The sequence below is a fragment of the Mizuhopecten yessoensis genome, unplaced genomic scaffold, assembly GCF_002113885.1.
Source record: "Mizuhopecten yessoensis strain PY_sf001 unplaced genomic scaffold, ASM211388v2 scaffold10711, whole genome shotgun sequence".
NCBI classification, from domain to species: domain Eukaryota; kingdom Metazoa; phylum Mollusca; class Bivalvia; order Pectinida; family Pectinidae; genus Mizuhopecten; species Mizuhopecten yessoensis.
The window spans coordinates 340,911-358,010 of NW_018408683.1; the positions used below are offsets into that span (position 1 = coordinate 340,911).

The 17,100-nt window shown below is 38.7% G+C and overlaps 1 protein-coding gene across 1 annotated transcript in view; it reads left to right on the forward strand.

Moving 5' to 3' along the window:
• The window catches only part of LOC110461939 (MAM and LDL-receptor class A domain-containing protein 2-like), a 127,693-nt gene that overhangs the window by 35,514 nt on the left and 75,079 nt on the right, over nt 1–17,100 (forward strand). Inside the window, exons 49-69 of the mRNA XM_021515681.1 lie at nt 144–228; nt 552–629; nt 877–1,023; nt 1,413–1,573; nt 2,066–2,261; nt 3,006–3,152; nt 3,892–4,151; nt 5,078–5,168; nt 5,625–5,768; nt 7,655–7,923; nt 8,722–8,806; nt 9,056–9,133; nt 9,499–9,645; nt 9,816–10,169; nt 10,788–10,931; nt 11,381–11,725; nt 12,208–12,345; nt 13,899–14,152; nt 14,984–15,068; nt 15,389–15,475; nt 16,079–16,225. Coding sequence (XP_021371356.1) covers nt 144–228; nt 552–629; nt 877–1,023; nt 1,413–1,573; nt 2,066–2,261; nt 3,006–3,152; nt 3,892–4,151; nt 5,078–5,168; nt 5,625–5,768; nt 7,655–7,923; nt 8,722–8,806; nt 9,056–9,133; nt 9,499–9,645; nt 9,816–10,169; nt 10,788–10,931; nt 11,381–11,725; nt 12,208–12,345; nt 13,899–14,152; nt 14,984–15,068; nt 15,389–15,475; nt 16,079–16,225 — 3,442 coding nt within the window. The remainder of the gene's footprint in view (nt 1–143; nt 229–551; nt 630–876; nt 1,024–1,412; nt 1,574–2,065; nt 2,262–3,005; nt 3,153–3,891; nt 4,152–5,077; nt 5,169–5,624; nt 5,769–7,654; nt 7,924–8,721; nt 8,807–9,055; nt 9,134–9,498; nt 9,646–9,815; nt 10,170–10,787; nt 10,932–11,380; nt 11,726–12,207; nt 12,346–13,898; nt 14,153–14,983; nt 15,069–15,388; nt 15,476–16,078; nt 16,226–17,100) is intronic.

Sequence of the window (17,100 nt, forward strand, 5' to 3'; positions counted from 1 at the left end):
ATGATTCTGTTTTCATTACCAAGAACTTTAAGTGAAGTATTGTTAGGTATTTTCTGTTCCATTTGAAGTGAAGATTTGTGATATTTCCCAGTAACAGGTGATGTTTGAAGTGAAGAGTAATGGTATATATTGTCTTGTTACAGATTGTATTTGAAGGGGTCAGAGGAACTAGTTATCAAGGAGATATTGCACTTGATGATATCTTGTTTAAGCCATCACCATGTGGATGTAAGTTTTGAATTATCTTGATTTGATTTCTTAAATAAGTTTAAAACAAAAGATTTCTAAAATTATTATCAAATATATCAATAAAGATAACAAAGTTATATTTGTTGCATATATGATTACAGTTGGTCTGCCACTTACTGTTACAGCTTACTTACCTCCAGTAGTGTGTCTTCAATCAAGTTTATGCACAGGGACCTTATCGTGCACATATTTACTAGAATAAAAGTCCCTGATTAAGTTTTCTAGAATCAAAGTCTTTGAATATGAAGGAAATCTTTTTATTAAGAAAAATGTTTATATGTCATCATATATTTATTTTCTAGATTTACCAGCAACAGCAAATCCAGCTAATGTCAGTACGACCTCGGCTCCGGCAACCAGTCCTACACCTACACCATTTGGTGAGTACTATCAAGTCGTACACCTGTATGTACTGTGTGGTAATTGTTAGTCCAGGAAATTATTATTATTCCTCTGCCTCATTGTTTACACACATGCAAGCATGCATGCACTACACACATGCACGTCCTTAAATGACCTTAGATGTTAATAGGATGTTAAACTAAACTAAACCAGACCATACATTTGTGTTGTGTGATTGAGTGATTCATTCCAAATGTAATACTTCTTTTGCTTTTTATGTTATAGTGAACCAGTCCAAATATGACTGTTCATTCGAAACCAACCTTTGTACCTGGACTCAAGCCAAGGACGACATTTTCGATTGGACACGATCCCAGGGCCCAACGGCCTCTGTCCAGACTGGTCCAACTAATGACCATACCTTAGGAACTGGTCAGTACAAATTTCCGTCCTTCACCTGTAAAATCCAGATTAGTCCACTGTATATTTGATTACTATATTGATAATATTATTTACTAATGTTCACTGTAACGATAGAGTTGCCCTCATTATGGCAGGAGAAATAGGCGAAAATTATATTGCAACAATTTCATGGTATACAGTATGAAACTATGCTTCAGGCACATTTCATTCATGGTACTTGCTATCTAAGCCTGAGATATCTGCACAAAGCCATCAGGATGCATATGTTCATATTTGGAAACAGTTTCCCTTATACGGATGATCAGCTAGTTAGAAAAATGTTCTTGATATCTATTTTACAAACATTCATGTTTCTAAGTTATATCCTGTGGTTGATTGTTGGGAGTTGTTTTATCTAGGACAAGGCTGGTACGTGTTTATTGAATCCTCGAATCCACGTAAGATGAACGACACTGCACGCCTTGTGTCAGCGCCTGTACCCAGTGGGTCGCCGCAGTGTCTCAGTTTCTGGTACCATATGTATGGACCCAACATCAACCGGCTCAATGTCTACATCAAGGTCTGTACCTGCTACTAAACAGATGGGCAAATGACTTGTTACATGTTACTGATTATATTTGAAAATGTTACCAAGTAAATAGATAATTGAATACAGATATCATATAACCCCCTTCTGAAATGATACACACCTGTCATATGATCCAATTGAAAATATATGATTGCATCATACCTAAAAAATTAAGACAAATGTCATATGACCCCTTACTAGGTAGACTGACAAATGCCATATGACCCCCTTCTAAATAGCAAATAAAACAGCCATATGACTCTAATAAAAAGAGTGGACAAATATCATACGACCCTGCCTCGCCCACCTTACTAAATTACCAAATACATGTATGACTTGATACTAAATACATCGAAACAAGTCATATGACCACGTATCAACACCCCACCCCTTCTAATTGATAGAGTGATGTCCCTTGAGGTGTGGCCTTTGAAGCACTGTCAGTCCTTTGCTACCTAATACAATGAGTCTATTTACTTACAGAAAGGTAACAGCTATGGCACCCCTGTATGGACAAGGTATGGCACTCAGGGTAACCTCTGGATCCAGGCTCATTACCCCATCCCTAGCCAGTCAGCCCAGTACAACATTGTGTTTGAAGCACTCACTGGAGCAGGTTACCGTGGCGATATTGGACTCGATGATATCAAACTTGTTGCTGGAGCTTGTCCATCTACAGGTAAGATATTCATATTTAAGGTACAACGTTTCTGCATTTATTTTGAATGATTACTAATTTACTTACAAGGACCTGAGTAATAACAAATATTATCCCTGTGTTTATGAACATACGGGGTAAACATTTTTAAGATATATGAATTTATAAAAGAAAATTTACTCTGGAGGTTTATCATTTTGCAAATAAATTAGATCTGCGGTATTGAAGTCATTTATCAGAATAGTTTAATATATTTACAAAGTAAGCATTTAAGCTGCTGCTTTTTGTGTCTCCAACAAAAAAAATGTGAAATGAGTGGATCACTCAGTCATCATAAGCATCTGCATGAATTGTTTTCATTGATAACCCTTAAGCTTGAAGGAATGCTTTCATTTCTCACAAAACTTTCTATACATACCTGCAGCACAGAGTACCTGCTATTTTTTTTTTTTAATTAATCATAAAATCAGCGTCAATCTTGGATTTGGTGAAAACTCCAAGGATTTCCATGCAATAACCCTTGAACAATGCTTTGATTCATAAAAAATTCTACACATGTCTATAATAACAAATACCCTGTCCAGTTTGATTTTGACCAAAATCTGAGAACTAATATGGTCGCCATTGAGTGCAGGTTATAGATGATATTCAAAGACTGTTCTTACAGAACAAGTTGAGAAAACATAAATGTATTCATGTTTTAGATTAGATATAGGAGTAGCAGCTGTGATGTAAAATATATGTGAACTGTTTTTAACTGTATAGGTGGACTGCAGTGTAACTTTGAGACCTCCAGCCTTTGTGGTTGGAGCCAGGACACCAGTGATAACATGGACTGGATATCAAAGGCCGGTAGGACCTCCTCCTCAGGCACTGGGCCCTCGACAGACCACACCACAGGAACATCCTCAGGTATTCCTGAAAGTTTCTAGACACACATAATAAGCAAAATTGAAGTTGTTGGTACAACCAACATTTAAGACTGAAATAGTTGAAAATCAAGAGTTACTGTCCTTGATCTTTTGTGTCAAGAAAAAAACCCAGGAATGAGTTTGAAAGTCAAGAATTATTGCCCTCGATCTTCATCAAGGTTCAGGTTGGTAAGCTGGATGGAACCAAGACATGAGGTAGGGGCTCATTGCAAGGAAAATTTATTTTGAAGTTAGCATAAAAGTGTTGGTAAGCCAAATAAGTAATGTAGATCCAGCCTCTCACAGGTGATGGTGGTCTGTAAACAGGAATCAGAAGTGGACGCTAAAGGATTTGAAGCTCCATCCAAGAGAAGTACAAATACAATAGGGTAAATGATAGAGTTTCATCACGAAGGATCACCAGAACAATTTCACAGTGACTTCAGACAGCTTAAGTGCAATAAAGAAATCACAGTTCTAGATTTAATAATAATATAGCTAATCACAGTTATTGAGGTAAACCTTTATAGCTAGTTTAAGAACAAATCACTGTTAAGTTACTTGAAATAATGGCCGTGATAGAAGTCATGTCTTACTATTTGAGTTATTGACATTGATTAGAACCATTGGCATTAATAAATAGGCTTGCCTTAAAAAGTTCACAGAAGGTTTCTGTCAGGTTTTTGAGGCAGAATGTTTTATTTTGTACACATCTTTGACATTTTCTTATATCATTGTAGGACACTATGTCTACATTGAATCAAGCCGACCAAATGTTCCTGGCAACAAGGCCCGTCTACTGAGTCCCTCTGTAACCACGACAACAGCCATGTGTCTACAGTTTTATTATCATATGTATGGGAGACAGATGGGAACCTTGAATGTGTACCAGCGTGTAGGAACTACCCTATCTACTGCTCCAATCTGGACTAGGTCCTTCAACCAGGGCAACAAGTGGATCCCTGGCCAAGTCACTATCCAGAACAGTCAGGCCTACCAGGTAGGTTGGATATAGTTAAGGCTATAATACAGTCAGGGCTACCAGGTAGGTTGGATATAGTTAAGGCTATGATACAGTCAGGCCTACCAGGGAGGTTGGATATAGTTAAGGCTATAATACAGTCAGGGCTACCAGGTAGGTTGGATATAGTTAAGGCTATGATACAGTCAGGCCTACCAGGTAGGTTGGATATGGTTAAGGCTATAATACAGTCAGGCCTACCAGGTAGGATGGGTATAGTTAAGGCTATAATACAGGCAGGCCTACCAGGTAGGTTGGATATAGTTAAGGCTATAAGACAGTCAGGCCTACCAGGTAGGTTGGATATAGGTAAGGCTATAATACAGTCAGGCCTACCAGGTAGGGTGGATATAGTTAAGGCTATAATACAGTCATGCTTACCAGGTAGGTTGGATAAAGTTAAGGCTATAATACAGTCAGGCCTACCAGGGAGGGTGGATATAGTTAAGGCTATAATACAGTCAGGCCTACAAGGTAGGTTGGATATAGTTAAGGCTATAATACAGCCAGGCCTACCAGGTAGGTTGGATATAGTTAAGGCTATGATACAGTCAGGCCTCCCAGGTAGGTTGGATATAGTTAAGGCTATAATCCAGTCAGGCCTACCAGGTAGGTTGGATATAGGTAAGGCTATAATACAGTCAGGCCTACCAGGTAGGTTGGATATAGTTAAAGCTATAATACAGTCAGGCCTACCAGGTAGGTACTACATGATAAAGTATAGAGAAGGATACAACCAATCCAAACATACAGATTCTAGCAATGTTCAGAATAAGTTTCTTCAGTTTGACATTTACACTCCTTGCTTGACAAAGGAAACAGGTGCTTTTGAAAGCTCTAAAAAAGTTGTTCGAAACAAGCTTAGCCTTTATAGATTGCAACAATAGCTGATCTTTCCTTTGCAGGTTGTATTTGAAGGAGTTGTTGGAACTGGTTACACTAGTGACATTGCCATTGATGACATCAATGCTGTCCCCGGAGCTTGTCCAGACCCAGGTAACCTTACACTGATGTGGGATAGAACATGCTGTAATGCTTTATAACCAGTTTAGGGACTGTTTTCGTTGACATATTATTGCATTGATTTAGCATATGCACACTTTTTACTTCAAAAATAATGTTCTTATTGTTGCTTGAGTGTTAATTCAATTCCAAAGGGTGAGTGCAGAAAATGCTTATTGTGATTATGTAGATTTAAATCTAAATCAGGATAAAATATTGACTGCCATAGCATGTCTAAAGGTTTTTCCATCATGTTTACTCATGTTTCCTAATTGTTTGATGACCAGTAGAAAAACAAAATGTGCCCAACATATCAATATACCTGGTTCTATTGCCAAGAGTTCAGTAACATATACTATTCAATGTAATATCAACTAAAAGAGGTTTGGTCTCCCATGACATGCTCTTTCAGAATATCAAGATAAAATTTTGTCTTGTCTGTGTTCTCAGGAAACTGTGACTTTGAGAAGGGTCTGTGTACTTGGACAAATGTACATGATGGAACGGACCAATTTGATTGGCTGTTAAACAAGGGCCGCACATCTAGCACCATTACTGGACCGAGCAATGATCACACCAAGGGCACTCCCTCTGGTAAGTTATGTTATCACACATCTAGTACCATTAATGATCACACCCAGGGCCCTCCCTCTGGTAAATTATGTTATCACACATCTAGTACCATTAATGATCACACCAAGGGCACTCCCTCTGGTAAGTTAATGATCACACCAGGGGCACTCCCTCTGGTAAATTATGTTATAACACATCTAGTACCATTAATGATCACACCAGGGGCACTCCCTCTGGTAAGTTATATTATCACACATCTAGTACCATTAATGATCACACCCAGGGCCCTCCCTCTGGTAAGTTATGTTATCACACATCTAGTACCATTAATGATCACACCAAGGGCACTCCCTCTGATAAGTTAGTGTTTCCCACATTTTTTTTTTATCCCCCGCTTTCACCAATACGGGGGATATTCATTTGGGTTTGTCTGTCTGTCAGTCTGTCTTTCTGTCTGTTTCGCTTCGTTTCCGTGCAATAACTGCAACAAATGTTAACCGATTTTCTTCAAACTTGGTAACAGGGTTAAATGCCTTAAGGGCTCGGCCAAGTTTGATGACCACTTTTAGCAGACTTTATTTGGCAGAGTTATGGCCCCTTGAATAACGAAAAACGTCATTAGCTGCAGTTTCCGCTAAATAACTCTTAGCAAATATTAGCCAAATTCCTTCAAACTTGATGACAATGTTTGTGTTCCTCTGTCTTTCTACCCATGATGGGTACTCTTTGGTTTTCGTGTGATTATTGGTGTAGATATTGTGCAGATATTTCAACCAAACTCTGTATGCACATCCGACTCATGCTAAGTTTGCCAACCGATGTGTTTTGTGCATATTTACGGGTAAATAATGAGGTTAGTAAATTCTGATGGATTAAACGATTAATTTACACCGTAATACCTGCATGTTCAATAAAAAGTTTAACTTCTGTATTAGGCTTTTTTTTTCTTCAATCAAGTTTCAAGCTATACATTATGTCTCAACAGCACGATACTCACATGTTTAAACCTAACCTCAATAATGTTTACCTACAGTATGTCCTGCAAGCGGGGGATATAAATTCCACAAATTTCCTTGTTTTTCTTTTTTAGGATTGTTTATTGACACCATGTATGCCTCCCCTTTCCCTACCAACCACTGCCCTGGTCAGTGAAAGCCTGTCATACACAACCCCTATGTAATGACACCTAATTACTGTAGGCCAATTATCTTGTTCACTGAAGCAGGAAGATGACCAGGGTCAGTGCCCCAGGGGATGGTAGAGGCAGTTGGGATTTTCACATCTAACCTAAGGTGGTTAAATTTAGCAGAATAGATGCTATTTGCAGTCAAGAAGGACTGTTAAATTCTATGTTGCGTCTGCTAAATAAGTGGCATGATAGTAACATGGACCAAGTAATGATCACACCAGGGGCACTCCCTCTGGTAAGTAATGTTGTAACACAGCTAGGGTAGTTACTGGACCGAGATCACACCAGGGGCACTCCCTCTGGTAAGTAATGTTGTCACACAGCTAGGGTTGTTACTGCACCAAGCAATGATCACACCAGGTGCACTCCCTAGGCCTCTGGTAAGTTATGTTGTCACACAGCTAGGGTTGTTACTGCACTAAGCAATGATCACACCAGGGGCACTCCCTCTGGTAAGTAATGTTGTCACACAGCTAGGTCAGTTACTGGATCAATCAATGATCACACTTAGGGTACTTCTGCTGGCTGGTAAGTAATAGGGGAAACTAAGGAGGGAGAGTGATAAACTAGTTAGAGGAATTTGACACTGTATACAATACACATTCTGTATAAATCTTCCTCCTATATTGACATCTCTACACTGATTTAATACAAATATTAAGAATATGTGCAACAGTTGATTGACAAATTAGCAGTTCCTTCATTTTGTCATTTACAGGACAGTATGTTTTCATTGAGTCATCAGCCCCGCGGAGACAGGGAGATCGTGCAGCACTTAAGAGTCAGTTATTCCAAGCTACATCAGCCAAGTGTCTAAACTTCTGGTATAACATGTACGGGACTGATATCGGCTATCTCAATGCCTATATTCAGCAACAGAATGCTACAAATACCACACAAGGAATCAAGATCTGGTCCCTGTTCGGTCAGCAAGGCAACCAATGGAAATCTGCAAGGGCCATGTACTACAGCAGTGTGCCTTTCTATGTAAGTACACAACTATGTATACTCCTGTAGATTTAATCAGTTTGACTGAGACTCATCTCGTGTTAAACAGGTTCCTGTGGTGATAAAGATTTGATCTTGAGTGTGCCAATGCTTTCCCTACCCTGGTTCAGGGTAGGTTATGATGGTACAGATTGATGTTTAGCCTTCGGGATGCCTTCTTGATACTGCTAGTCACTGTTCAGATGTAATTAATCAGAGTTGACTGATTACAAAATTTCATTGCATTTTATAGCAGTTGTAATTGATCTAATGTGGCAAGTTTGTCAGAATGTGTTCTCCTACTTAAATAATTGTAATTAATTGAACATTGATGGTCCATCTTAAATCATATACTTAAATAAGAGGGAAACTGGGTCCTTGTGAGGGACTGAAAATTGCAATGTCAGGCATTCAGTGGAAACTGTCAACCTGCAGACCCCATGTCAATTTACTGAACTTGCCATATCTAAGGATGACCAGCAAGGTCGAAGGAGTCTCACTTTCAAAGTAAATGTTTGAGAGCTTGATCAAAACAAAGTCCTTGAAACTGTGTAATGGCCTTCACTTCTAGATCTGCTGTGATACATAAGTGAGACAGCCTTATTTGATGTTCCTGATTGTGGAACAAACTGCATTGTTTTGATAAGGCATCCAGATATCATCATTATAAAGTCATTAAAGACAAATTTGTCTCTTTTGAGTCAATAATATTTTTTTTCTTGTCAGCAGAGTTCATTAGAGTTATTTAATTATTAAATTACCATAATCTATATCTCTTGCCCTTTTGTTGTGTTTCAGTTGGTGATTGAAGGGCAGCGTGGCAGTGGTGTCCATGGCGACATTGCTGTGGACGATCTAAGTCTGACAGATGGCCCATGTACAGGTAATCAACCTTCTTCAGATCTCCCTTTTTCTTGTTTTATTCTCTTCCTCCCCTGTTTATCTGAAATACAGTGTATTGAAACTTACTTGACAAATTACTTTCCTTGATGCATTTAGGATGAGTAGTGAACATGAAGGTAACATTTAAGTATCCCTAAGCATCCAGCCAATGATGTTTTGGGTTGCATTTTATGTCCACCGACAATTATGCAAATCTGAGTATTTGACCATTGACTATGTTTTGTTGCAGTGTTTCCCAACCAGGCTGCGGCACCTTCAGAGTTAACCCCGCCCACCACCGCCATGCCCACATCCATGACTACACCGTGTAAGTACTGACGTAGGATGCACATTCCTCAGTAAATATCTATCTGTATAATCACTGAAATGTGTGTTTAAACAGACAAACTCTAATGTTTACCTTATCTCAATCGAATACATATGTTTTGGAAGTCTAAAAGTAACCTTGATGTTTTCTTTATCTGTGTTGAAGATGTATGTTTGAGGAGTTGCTAGATTAATCTGAATGGTTTTTTTTATCTCAACTGAGCATGTTTTATTGAAGATTTAACTCATTCACCCCTGAAATTTCATAATGCCGATTCCAACCTTTGAATTGGAAGAGGTCAAATGTGTCTTCAGGGGAATAAGTTAACAAACTGGAAGCTAAATCTCCTGTGTATTGTTTTGTAGTTGCTCTTTCCCCATTTGACTGTAACTTTGAGAAACAACTTTGTAAATGGACACAGGCTCATGATGACAACTTTGACTGGACACTTGCTAGTGGCCCATCCTCCACTGCTGGAACCGGCCCTGCAAATGACCACACACTTGGCACATGTATGTATAACCAGTGACTGCATAATAGGCCCTCGGATAGGTCTGAACAACATTTTGGCAATATAGATGACGTACATGATTTGTATGCTGTACATTCAAATATCTTTAGAAATAGGAATTTTATTTGCTAAGGTGACAATAATATTTTGAATGTTTTACTTGTGCTTCAGCTCAAGGTCATTATGTGTACATTGAGGCATCATCACCACGGCGACCCAATGATACAGCCAGACTAGTGTCACCGAGTATTGGTTCTACCAGTGGTGCTTGTTTACAGTTCTGGTACCACATGTACGGCACTCACATCAACACCCTTAATGTGTACATGGCTGTCAATGGGTCAAGGTCAGTCCTTTGGACACACACTGGTACTCTTGGCAACCAATGGAACTCAGCTTCTGTTAATCTTGTCAGTTCCCAGTCCTTCCAGATCTTGTTTGAGGGTGTGCGAGGGGTGAGCTACAGAGGAGACATTGCTGTGGATGATATCACTTACTCATACAAACCATGCTCAGGGGCAGCTGGTGAGTACTACATTTATTGGTAGAAGAGTGTTGATGAGAACCTGCCATCACAAACTAAGTCAAGTGTAACTTAGTAACCCAATAGGGATGTTTTCCTGTTGTAAGGGATGTCTAATGTTGTATCTCTCTACTCCAAATATTACCAGTCGTAGAGATGTTTGCTGTGTGCTGTAAAAGTTGAAATTTTTGTAATGTGAAAATATTCAAGTTTTTCTCATTGAGTTAATAAGTGCAAAAATATACACACGTGGATATTTATAAATATCGATAGATCATTTAGATTATAGAAATAAAGAATATATAAATTTCAGAACTATTGCAAATGCAGAAACTTCCATAACGTGAACAGTTTAAAGAGTAACAATAAGAACAGTTTTACAGTATATCCCTGCTGTTAACCTGACCTATAATAATATAAGACGTGTTATTCTATAACAGTCCATTCTAAACTTTACATGACAGCTTTGCTGATGTATTTCTTTAGTCCCTGGAAGGGAAAGATAACCAAGCTATTGAAGTAGTTAGTTACAGAGTTCAATAAAGACTAGTGTTTTTGAGATGTTAAAGACTACACTGATTGTGTTCATTGGTATTGAGATTGTCCACTTTATGTTTCAGTCACATCCTGTAACTTTGAGAGTTCCAATATCTGCGGCTTCAAACAAAGCAGAACAGACAATTTTGATTGGACAAGATTTGCTGGTCATACAGCAAGTTCATTTACTGGCCCGACCAATGACCACACTTATGGAACATCCAGAGGTACAAACAACATCCTCTCTCTCACCCCACCATCAGTCATGCTTATGGATTCCCTACAATTACCAAATTTGTATATCTTTATTACCTCATGAGATGGAAGTGTCGCATACTAAAATTGGGTCTTTTGCCCCAACTAAATGGATTGTTCAGAATATGTTGCATTGTTAAAATTAATTTTAATGCGATTTACACCAATTATGAAACATGATTTTATCAACACATATCAATCACTCTTGTTGACTTGGATGGTATTGCTTATAGCAAAGACAATGGTATAATTTCACTCATCATGCCTCACCGCATTATTACTTACAGAAAAAAACAGATGTACAAATTCACTGCTTTATTATCACCCCAACATCAACAATATTTACAGAATTTCCCTATTTCATCCCTTGTATATTACTACTGTCAGATCTTTGATTTTCACCTTATTTATTTTTCTACAGGTCACTATATGTACATAGAGTCTAGTCGGCCACGTGTAAGAGGACAGAAGGCTGTGATAGTGAGCCCCTCCTACCCTCAGACTAGGGGATCCTGTCTCAGTTTCTACACTCATATGTATGGCAGTGGCATTGGCACGCTCAATGTTTATGTAAAAACAAGCTCCGTCGTGAAGAGGATTTACACCAAATCTGGTAACCAAGGAAACAAGTGGTTACTTGCACAAGCTTCGGTGCCATCAGTGACAGGCAACTATTCTGTGTGGTTTGAGGGAGTAGTTGGCACATATTTGGGAGACATTGCCATTGATGACCTGAGCATTAACCCCGGACTCTGTCCGTTGGCCGGTGAGTTACGTAAACTGAATTGATAACGTTCAATAATTGTTCAGTCATTGATAAAGACCCATTACTTGATCATTAGAATTCATTAAGTTTATTGCGAAGACATACAAAAGTTAAAGTTACAATGTACAATACATATTTAAATAACTCTTTCCTTTAAGCTCACCTGGCACAAGGCCCAGTGAGCTTGTATTGTGGCATCGATTGGCCATCTGCAAACGTTTCCTTTAAAAGACTACTTGTCCAAAACAAAATTTGGTATGAAGCTGACAATATGGAGATAATTTGAAAGGTGCAAAAAAATGAAAACCATATAGTCAGATCTTCAATTCATTGGTTTGATATATAAAAAAAGAGGTAAAAGTTACAAATAATTAAAGTGTTGTATAGCCAGTGCCCCGTTCTTGGCACTAGACATTAACTCTATGGTATATTTTCTCAGAATGTGATTGGATTTAAATTGCTTCTGTGATTATTGTTTGTAGGAAACTGTGGCTTTGAGAAAGGCTTTTGTACATGGACTAACATGAAAACTGATGATTTTGATTGGCTGATTGGGAAAGGACAGACAAATAGCCAGTTCACTGGTCCATCTAATGACCACACCCAAAACACAGCTCAAGGTAACGTATTTCATCACCACACCCAAAACACAGCTCAAGGTAACATATTTCATCACCACACCCAAAACACAGCTCAAGGTAACATATTTCATCACCACACCCAAAACACAGCTCAGAGTAACATATTTCATCACCACACCCAAAACACAGCTCAGAGTAACATATTTCATCACCACACCCAAAACACACCTCGAGGTAACGTATTTCATCACCACACCCAAAACACAGCCCAGGGTAACGTATTTCATCACCACACCCAAAACACACCTCGAGGTAACGTATTTCATCACCACACCCAAAACACAGCTCAGAGTAACATATTTCATCACCACACCCAAAACACACCTCGAGGCAACGTATTACATCACCACACCCAAAACACACCTCGAGGCAACGTATTACATCACCACACCCAAAACACACCTCGAGGTAACATATTTCATCACCACACCCAAAACACACCTCGAGGTAACGTATTTCATCACCACACCCAAAACACAGCTCAGGGTAACGTATTTCATCACCACACCCAAAACACACCTCGAGGTAACGTATTTCATCACCACACCCAAAACACAGCTCAGGGTAACGTATTTCATCACCACACCCAAAACACAGCTCAAGGTAACGTATTTCATCACCACACCCAAAACACAGCTCAGGGTAACGTATTTCATCACCACACCCAAAACACAGCTCAAGGTAACATATTTCATCACCACACCCAAAACACAGCTCAGGGTAACGTATTTCATCACCACACCCAAAACACACCTCGAGGTAACGTATTTCATCACCACACCCAAAACACAGCTCAGGGTAACGTATTTCATCACCACACCCAAAACACAGCTCAGGGTAACGTATTTCATCACCACACCCAAAACACACCTCAGGGTAAGGTATTTCATCACCACACCCAAAACACAGCTCAAGGTAACGTATTTCATCACCACACCCAAAACATACCTCGAGGTAACGTATTTCATCACCACACCCAAAACACAGCTCAGGATAACGTATTTCATCACCACACCCAAAACACAGCCCAGGGCAACGTATTACATCACCACACCCAAAACACAGCTCAAGGTAACATATTTCATCACCACACCCAAAACACACCTCGAGGTAACGTATTTCATCACCACACCCAAAACACAGCTCAGGGTAACATATTTCATCACCACACCCAAAACACACAGCAAGGTAACGTCTTTTAAAAGTTGACTGATGCTGATTCTTAAGAAGTCATTCATTTATTGATGTAATTATAGCAATGATTATTTGAAAATATTGATGATGTTCCTGATTTTTCTCTTTATGATGGGTTATATGTACATAAATAATGTTTTGTTAATTATCTTTATATGATTTGATTTATGTAACACAACTATTCATACTTTCATTTCTCTTGTACAACAATTTCTCACCCCTGATAGTCATTGTACCTTTAACCATATTCAAGTTTGATTTCTCCAAAGGTAACAAATGTTTGTATTAACCTCATGATAATTAATTAATTTGTAATGTTTTTGAAACATCCTTGACAGGACACTATGCATTTCTTGAGGCCAGTTCCCCTCGCGTTCCTGGAGATGTCGCTAGGATACAAAGTCAGAATTTTGCTGCTGGGACGAGTCAATGTTTACATATTTGGTACTACCTGTTCGGTAATGGTATTGGTTCTCTCAACATATACCTGGCCACAGCAACAGGCAATAAGACCCTGTGGACACTCACTGGAAGCCAGAAGAATATGTGGGAATCGGCCCAAGTTAGCTTAAATAGTACAACACAATACACTGTAAGTTGATGTGAATTCTGTCAGTTGTTATTTCTTCTTATTAATGCTAATTAAAGCCACATATTTGCTTGGATCTTGGCTTATACATCTGGCATTTCTTTTACTTATTTCTTTCCCAGATTGCCTAAAAGATTCTGGAATGAATATTTCGACTGAGCTGAAGACACATTACTATTTTCACCCCTTCTCAAAAGATTGTCTCTAGTTTCCTATGTAAACATTTAAAAGGAAGTGGACATTTAAGCATTGCACTGCTTTCAGCTGGCATTCATAGGCAATATGAATGCCAACTGGACAAAGGCAAAGCGCTTCATGTTGAATTTGCCTTTGTCCAGTTGGAATTCATTTTTCCTATGAATGCCAACTGAAAGCAGTTTAATACTTATATTTACCATTTTCAGAATCTGTTCATCTCATAGAAAACTCAATTACATTAACTATTATTCAACATTTAGTAAAAATAATGTGTGTATCGTGTATGATTTTTCAATGAATAGAACAGCCATCGACCAGGGAGGGTCAGTGGTATCCAACGTAATAATGATGACGTCAACAATCGGTCCATGGCATTTATAGCCTGTATGAATGCCAACTGAATTTGGTAGTGTTATATAGTGGCAATGCCATACGATAGTGAATATAGACATATGATTTTCTCATCAAAGGAAAAAACACTAGTAGACATATAATATTTGGAAAGTTATTTGTATTTGCTAAGTAATATTGTACTATGTAACATTACTGTGTTCCAACAGGTGACATTAACATGTGACCTTCCTGTATCCAATCATGGGCAGCATGACCTTATTGTATTATTTTCTATCCAATTAGGTGCTAATTGAGGGTGTACGTGGTTCAAACTACCAAGGAGACATCGCCATTGACGACGTTAGCTTTACCACTTCCCCGTGTACATGTAAGCTTTTTTTCAGATACAAGAAATTGGTGAATTGGAAGAGTGTGTAGAAGTAGATCTTTTTCTTTTTTTTTAACTTTTAATAGTCAATAGCCGGAAAACAAATGTTTGAAAATTGTTATGTTATCTTTTCTCAAGTTAATAATTTTTGCTAATTATTAAAAGATTTTAATTTAAATGAAAAGGGAATGAGATGATATATTCCAATTATGCTGTAATTTCATTGCTTATCATCTCTGTCTGAATTACACTCACTAACTGTGCTTTGTACTTGATCATGAGGACTTGTGTTTATGGTGTTGCTTTTATCCTGACTGTAGTAACACCATCCTATGCTAATCCGGCAACTCAGACTACAGTCAGTCCCATGTCTACCCCAGCCTCTACTTCAGCTTCTCCAACTCCAGGTAAATGACTTTATTACCTTGACCTCATCTAGAGCCTCCCTAACTAAAGGTAAATAGCCTTGTAACCTTGACCTATTTTGGAGCTACCCCACCTCAGGTAAAAAGCCATGTTAACTTTAACTTTCCAGAGCCTCCCCAAATTCATTAAATATACATGTAAACTCTACCAGTTCTAGAGCCTCCCTAACGTCAGGTAAATAAATAGCCTTGTATTCGTGATCTCTTCTAGAGCCTCCTTGACTCCAGGTAAATACTCCTGTATTCTTGAGTTTTAATGAGCTTCCCCAACACCAGGTAAATGACCTAGGTTACCTTGAACAAGTACCTGGGTTTGACTTTAATTAATCATTCATGATTGGTCTTATAAATAGAAATCTGTTCAGTAACTTATAAAGTAAGTGTCAGCTTGTGTAGCATTGCAATCTCAACAGAAGTGTCTGTTAAATGTATTGAGACAGGAACACCTGCCTTAAACTTATTACAGCCACTTGTCTTGTTATGAGCCCTAAAAAGCTCTATTATGAGCAAAAAGAAATAAGTGTTGTAAAATTTCACTCCAGTAATCAGTTAACAACCTTTTACCTCTTGACCAATATTATGCAGTGGCCACCCAGTATGACTGTAATTTTGACACTGGACTCTGTCTGTGGAAGCAAGACACTCAAACAGACCAATTCAACTGGACTAGAGCACAAGGCCCAACAGGAACAAGCCTGACCGGTCCAACTAATGACCATACCAAGGGAACAAGTAAGTCACCAATGGCCGCAATCTAGAAACATAGAAGCCACTAAATTTACAATCACACCCTAGGAATAACTAAATTGACAAACTCATAAGCACACTTTAGGAACAAGTTTTAACCAAAATAATGAACACACCCTGTAAACAAGTAATTCACTAAACCAATAATAGCCACACTACAGAAACAAATCACAAAACCAATGGTCACACCCTTGTAACAAGTAAGTCACACAAAGTGTGCCATGGAGGCACGGTAGTATAATAATAATAATTTGAGGTTCTTATATACCGCTTTATCACAACCTAGTTTGTAGGTTGTCTCAAAGCGGTTCACAAACTATTATCCGTGGTTATAGGGCCTTTGCAGCAAGCCGATATTTTTCTCAACTCCCTGGGGAGCATACAGCTGGAGCTGCCATTTTGGTGGAGTAAAGTATCTTGCTCAAAGATACAACACAGTGCCGTGCAGTGACTCGAACCTGCAACCCTTCGGTCACATGCCCGGCGTCCTAGCACTAGACTACCATGCCTCCTTGTGGTAGGACACCAGGCTTCTGACCAAAGGGTTTCAGGTTTGAGTCACGTCACGGCACTGTGTTGTATCTTTGAGCAAGATACTTTACTCCGCTTGTTCCAGTGTACTCAGTTGTAAATGAGTTCGTGGTTGGGCAGTGCTAGAATTGGTGAATGCTAGCTGTGAGCGCCGAAATGACAGCACCAGCTATATGCTCCCCAGGGAGTTGAGAAAGATATTGTCTGGTTGCAAAGGTTAACCACGGATAATAATTCGTGAACCGCTTTGAGACGACCTAAGAACTAGGTTGTAATAAAAGTGGTATATATTATTAAAGAACCTGAAATCATTTTTATTATTAAAGTTA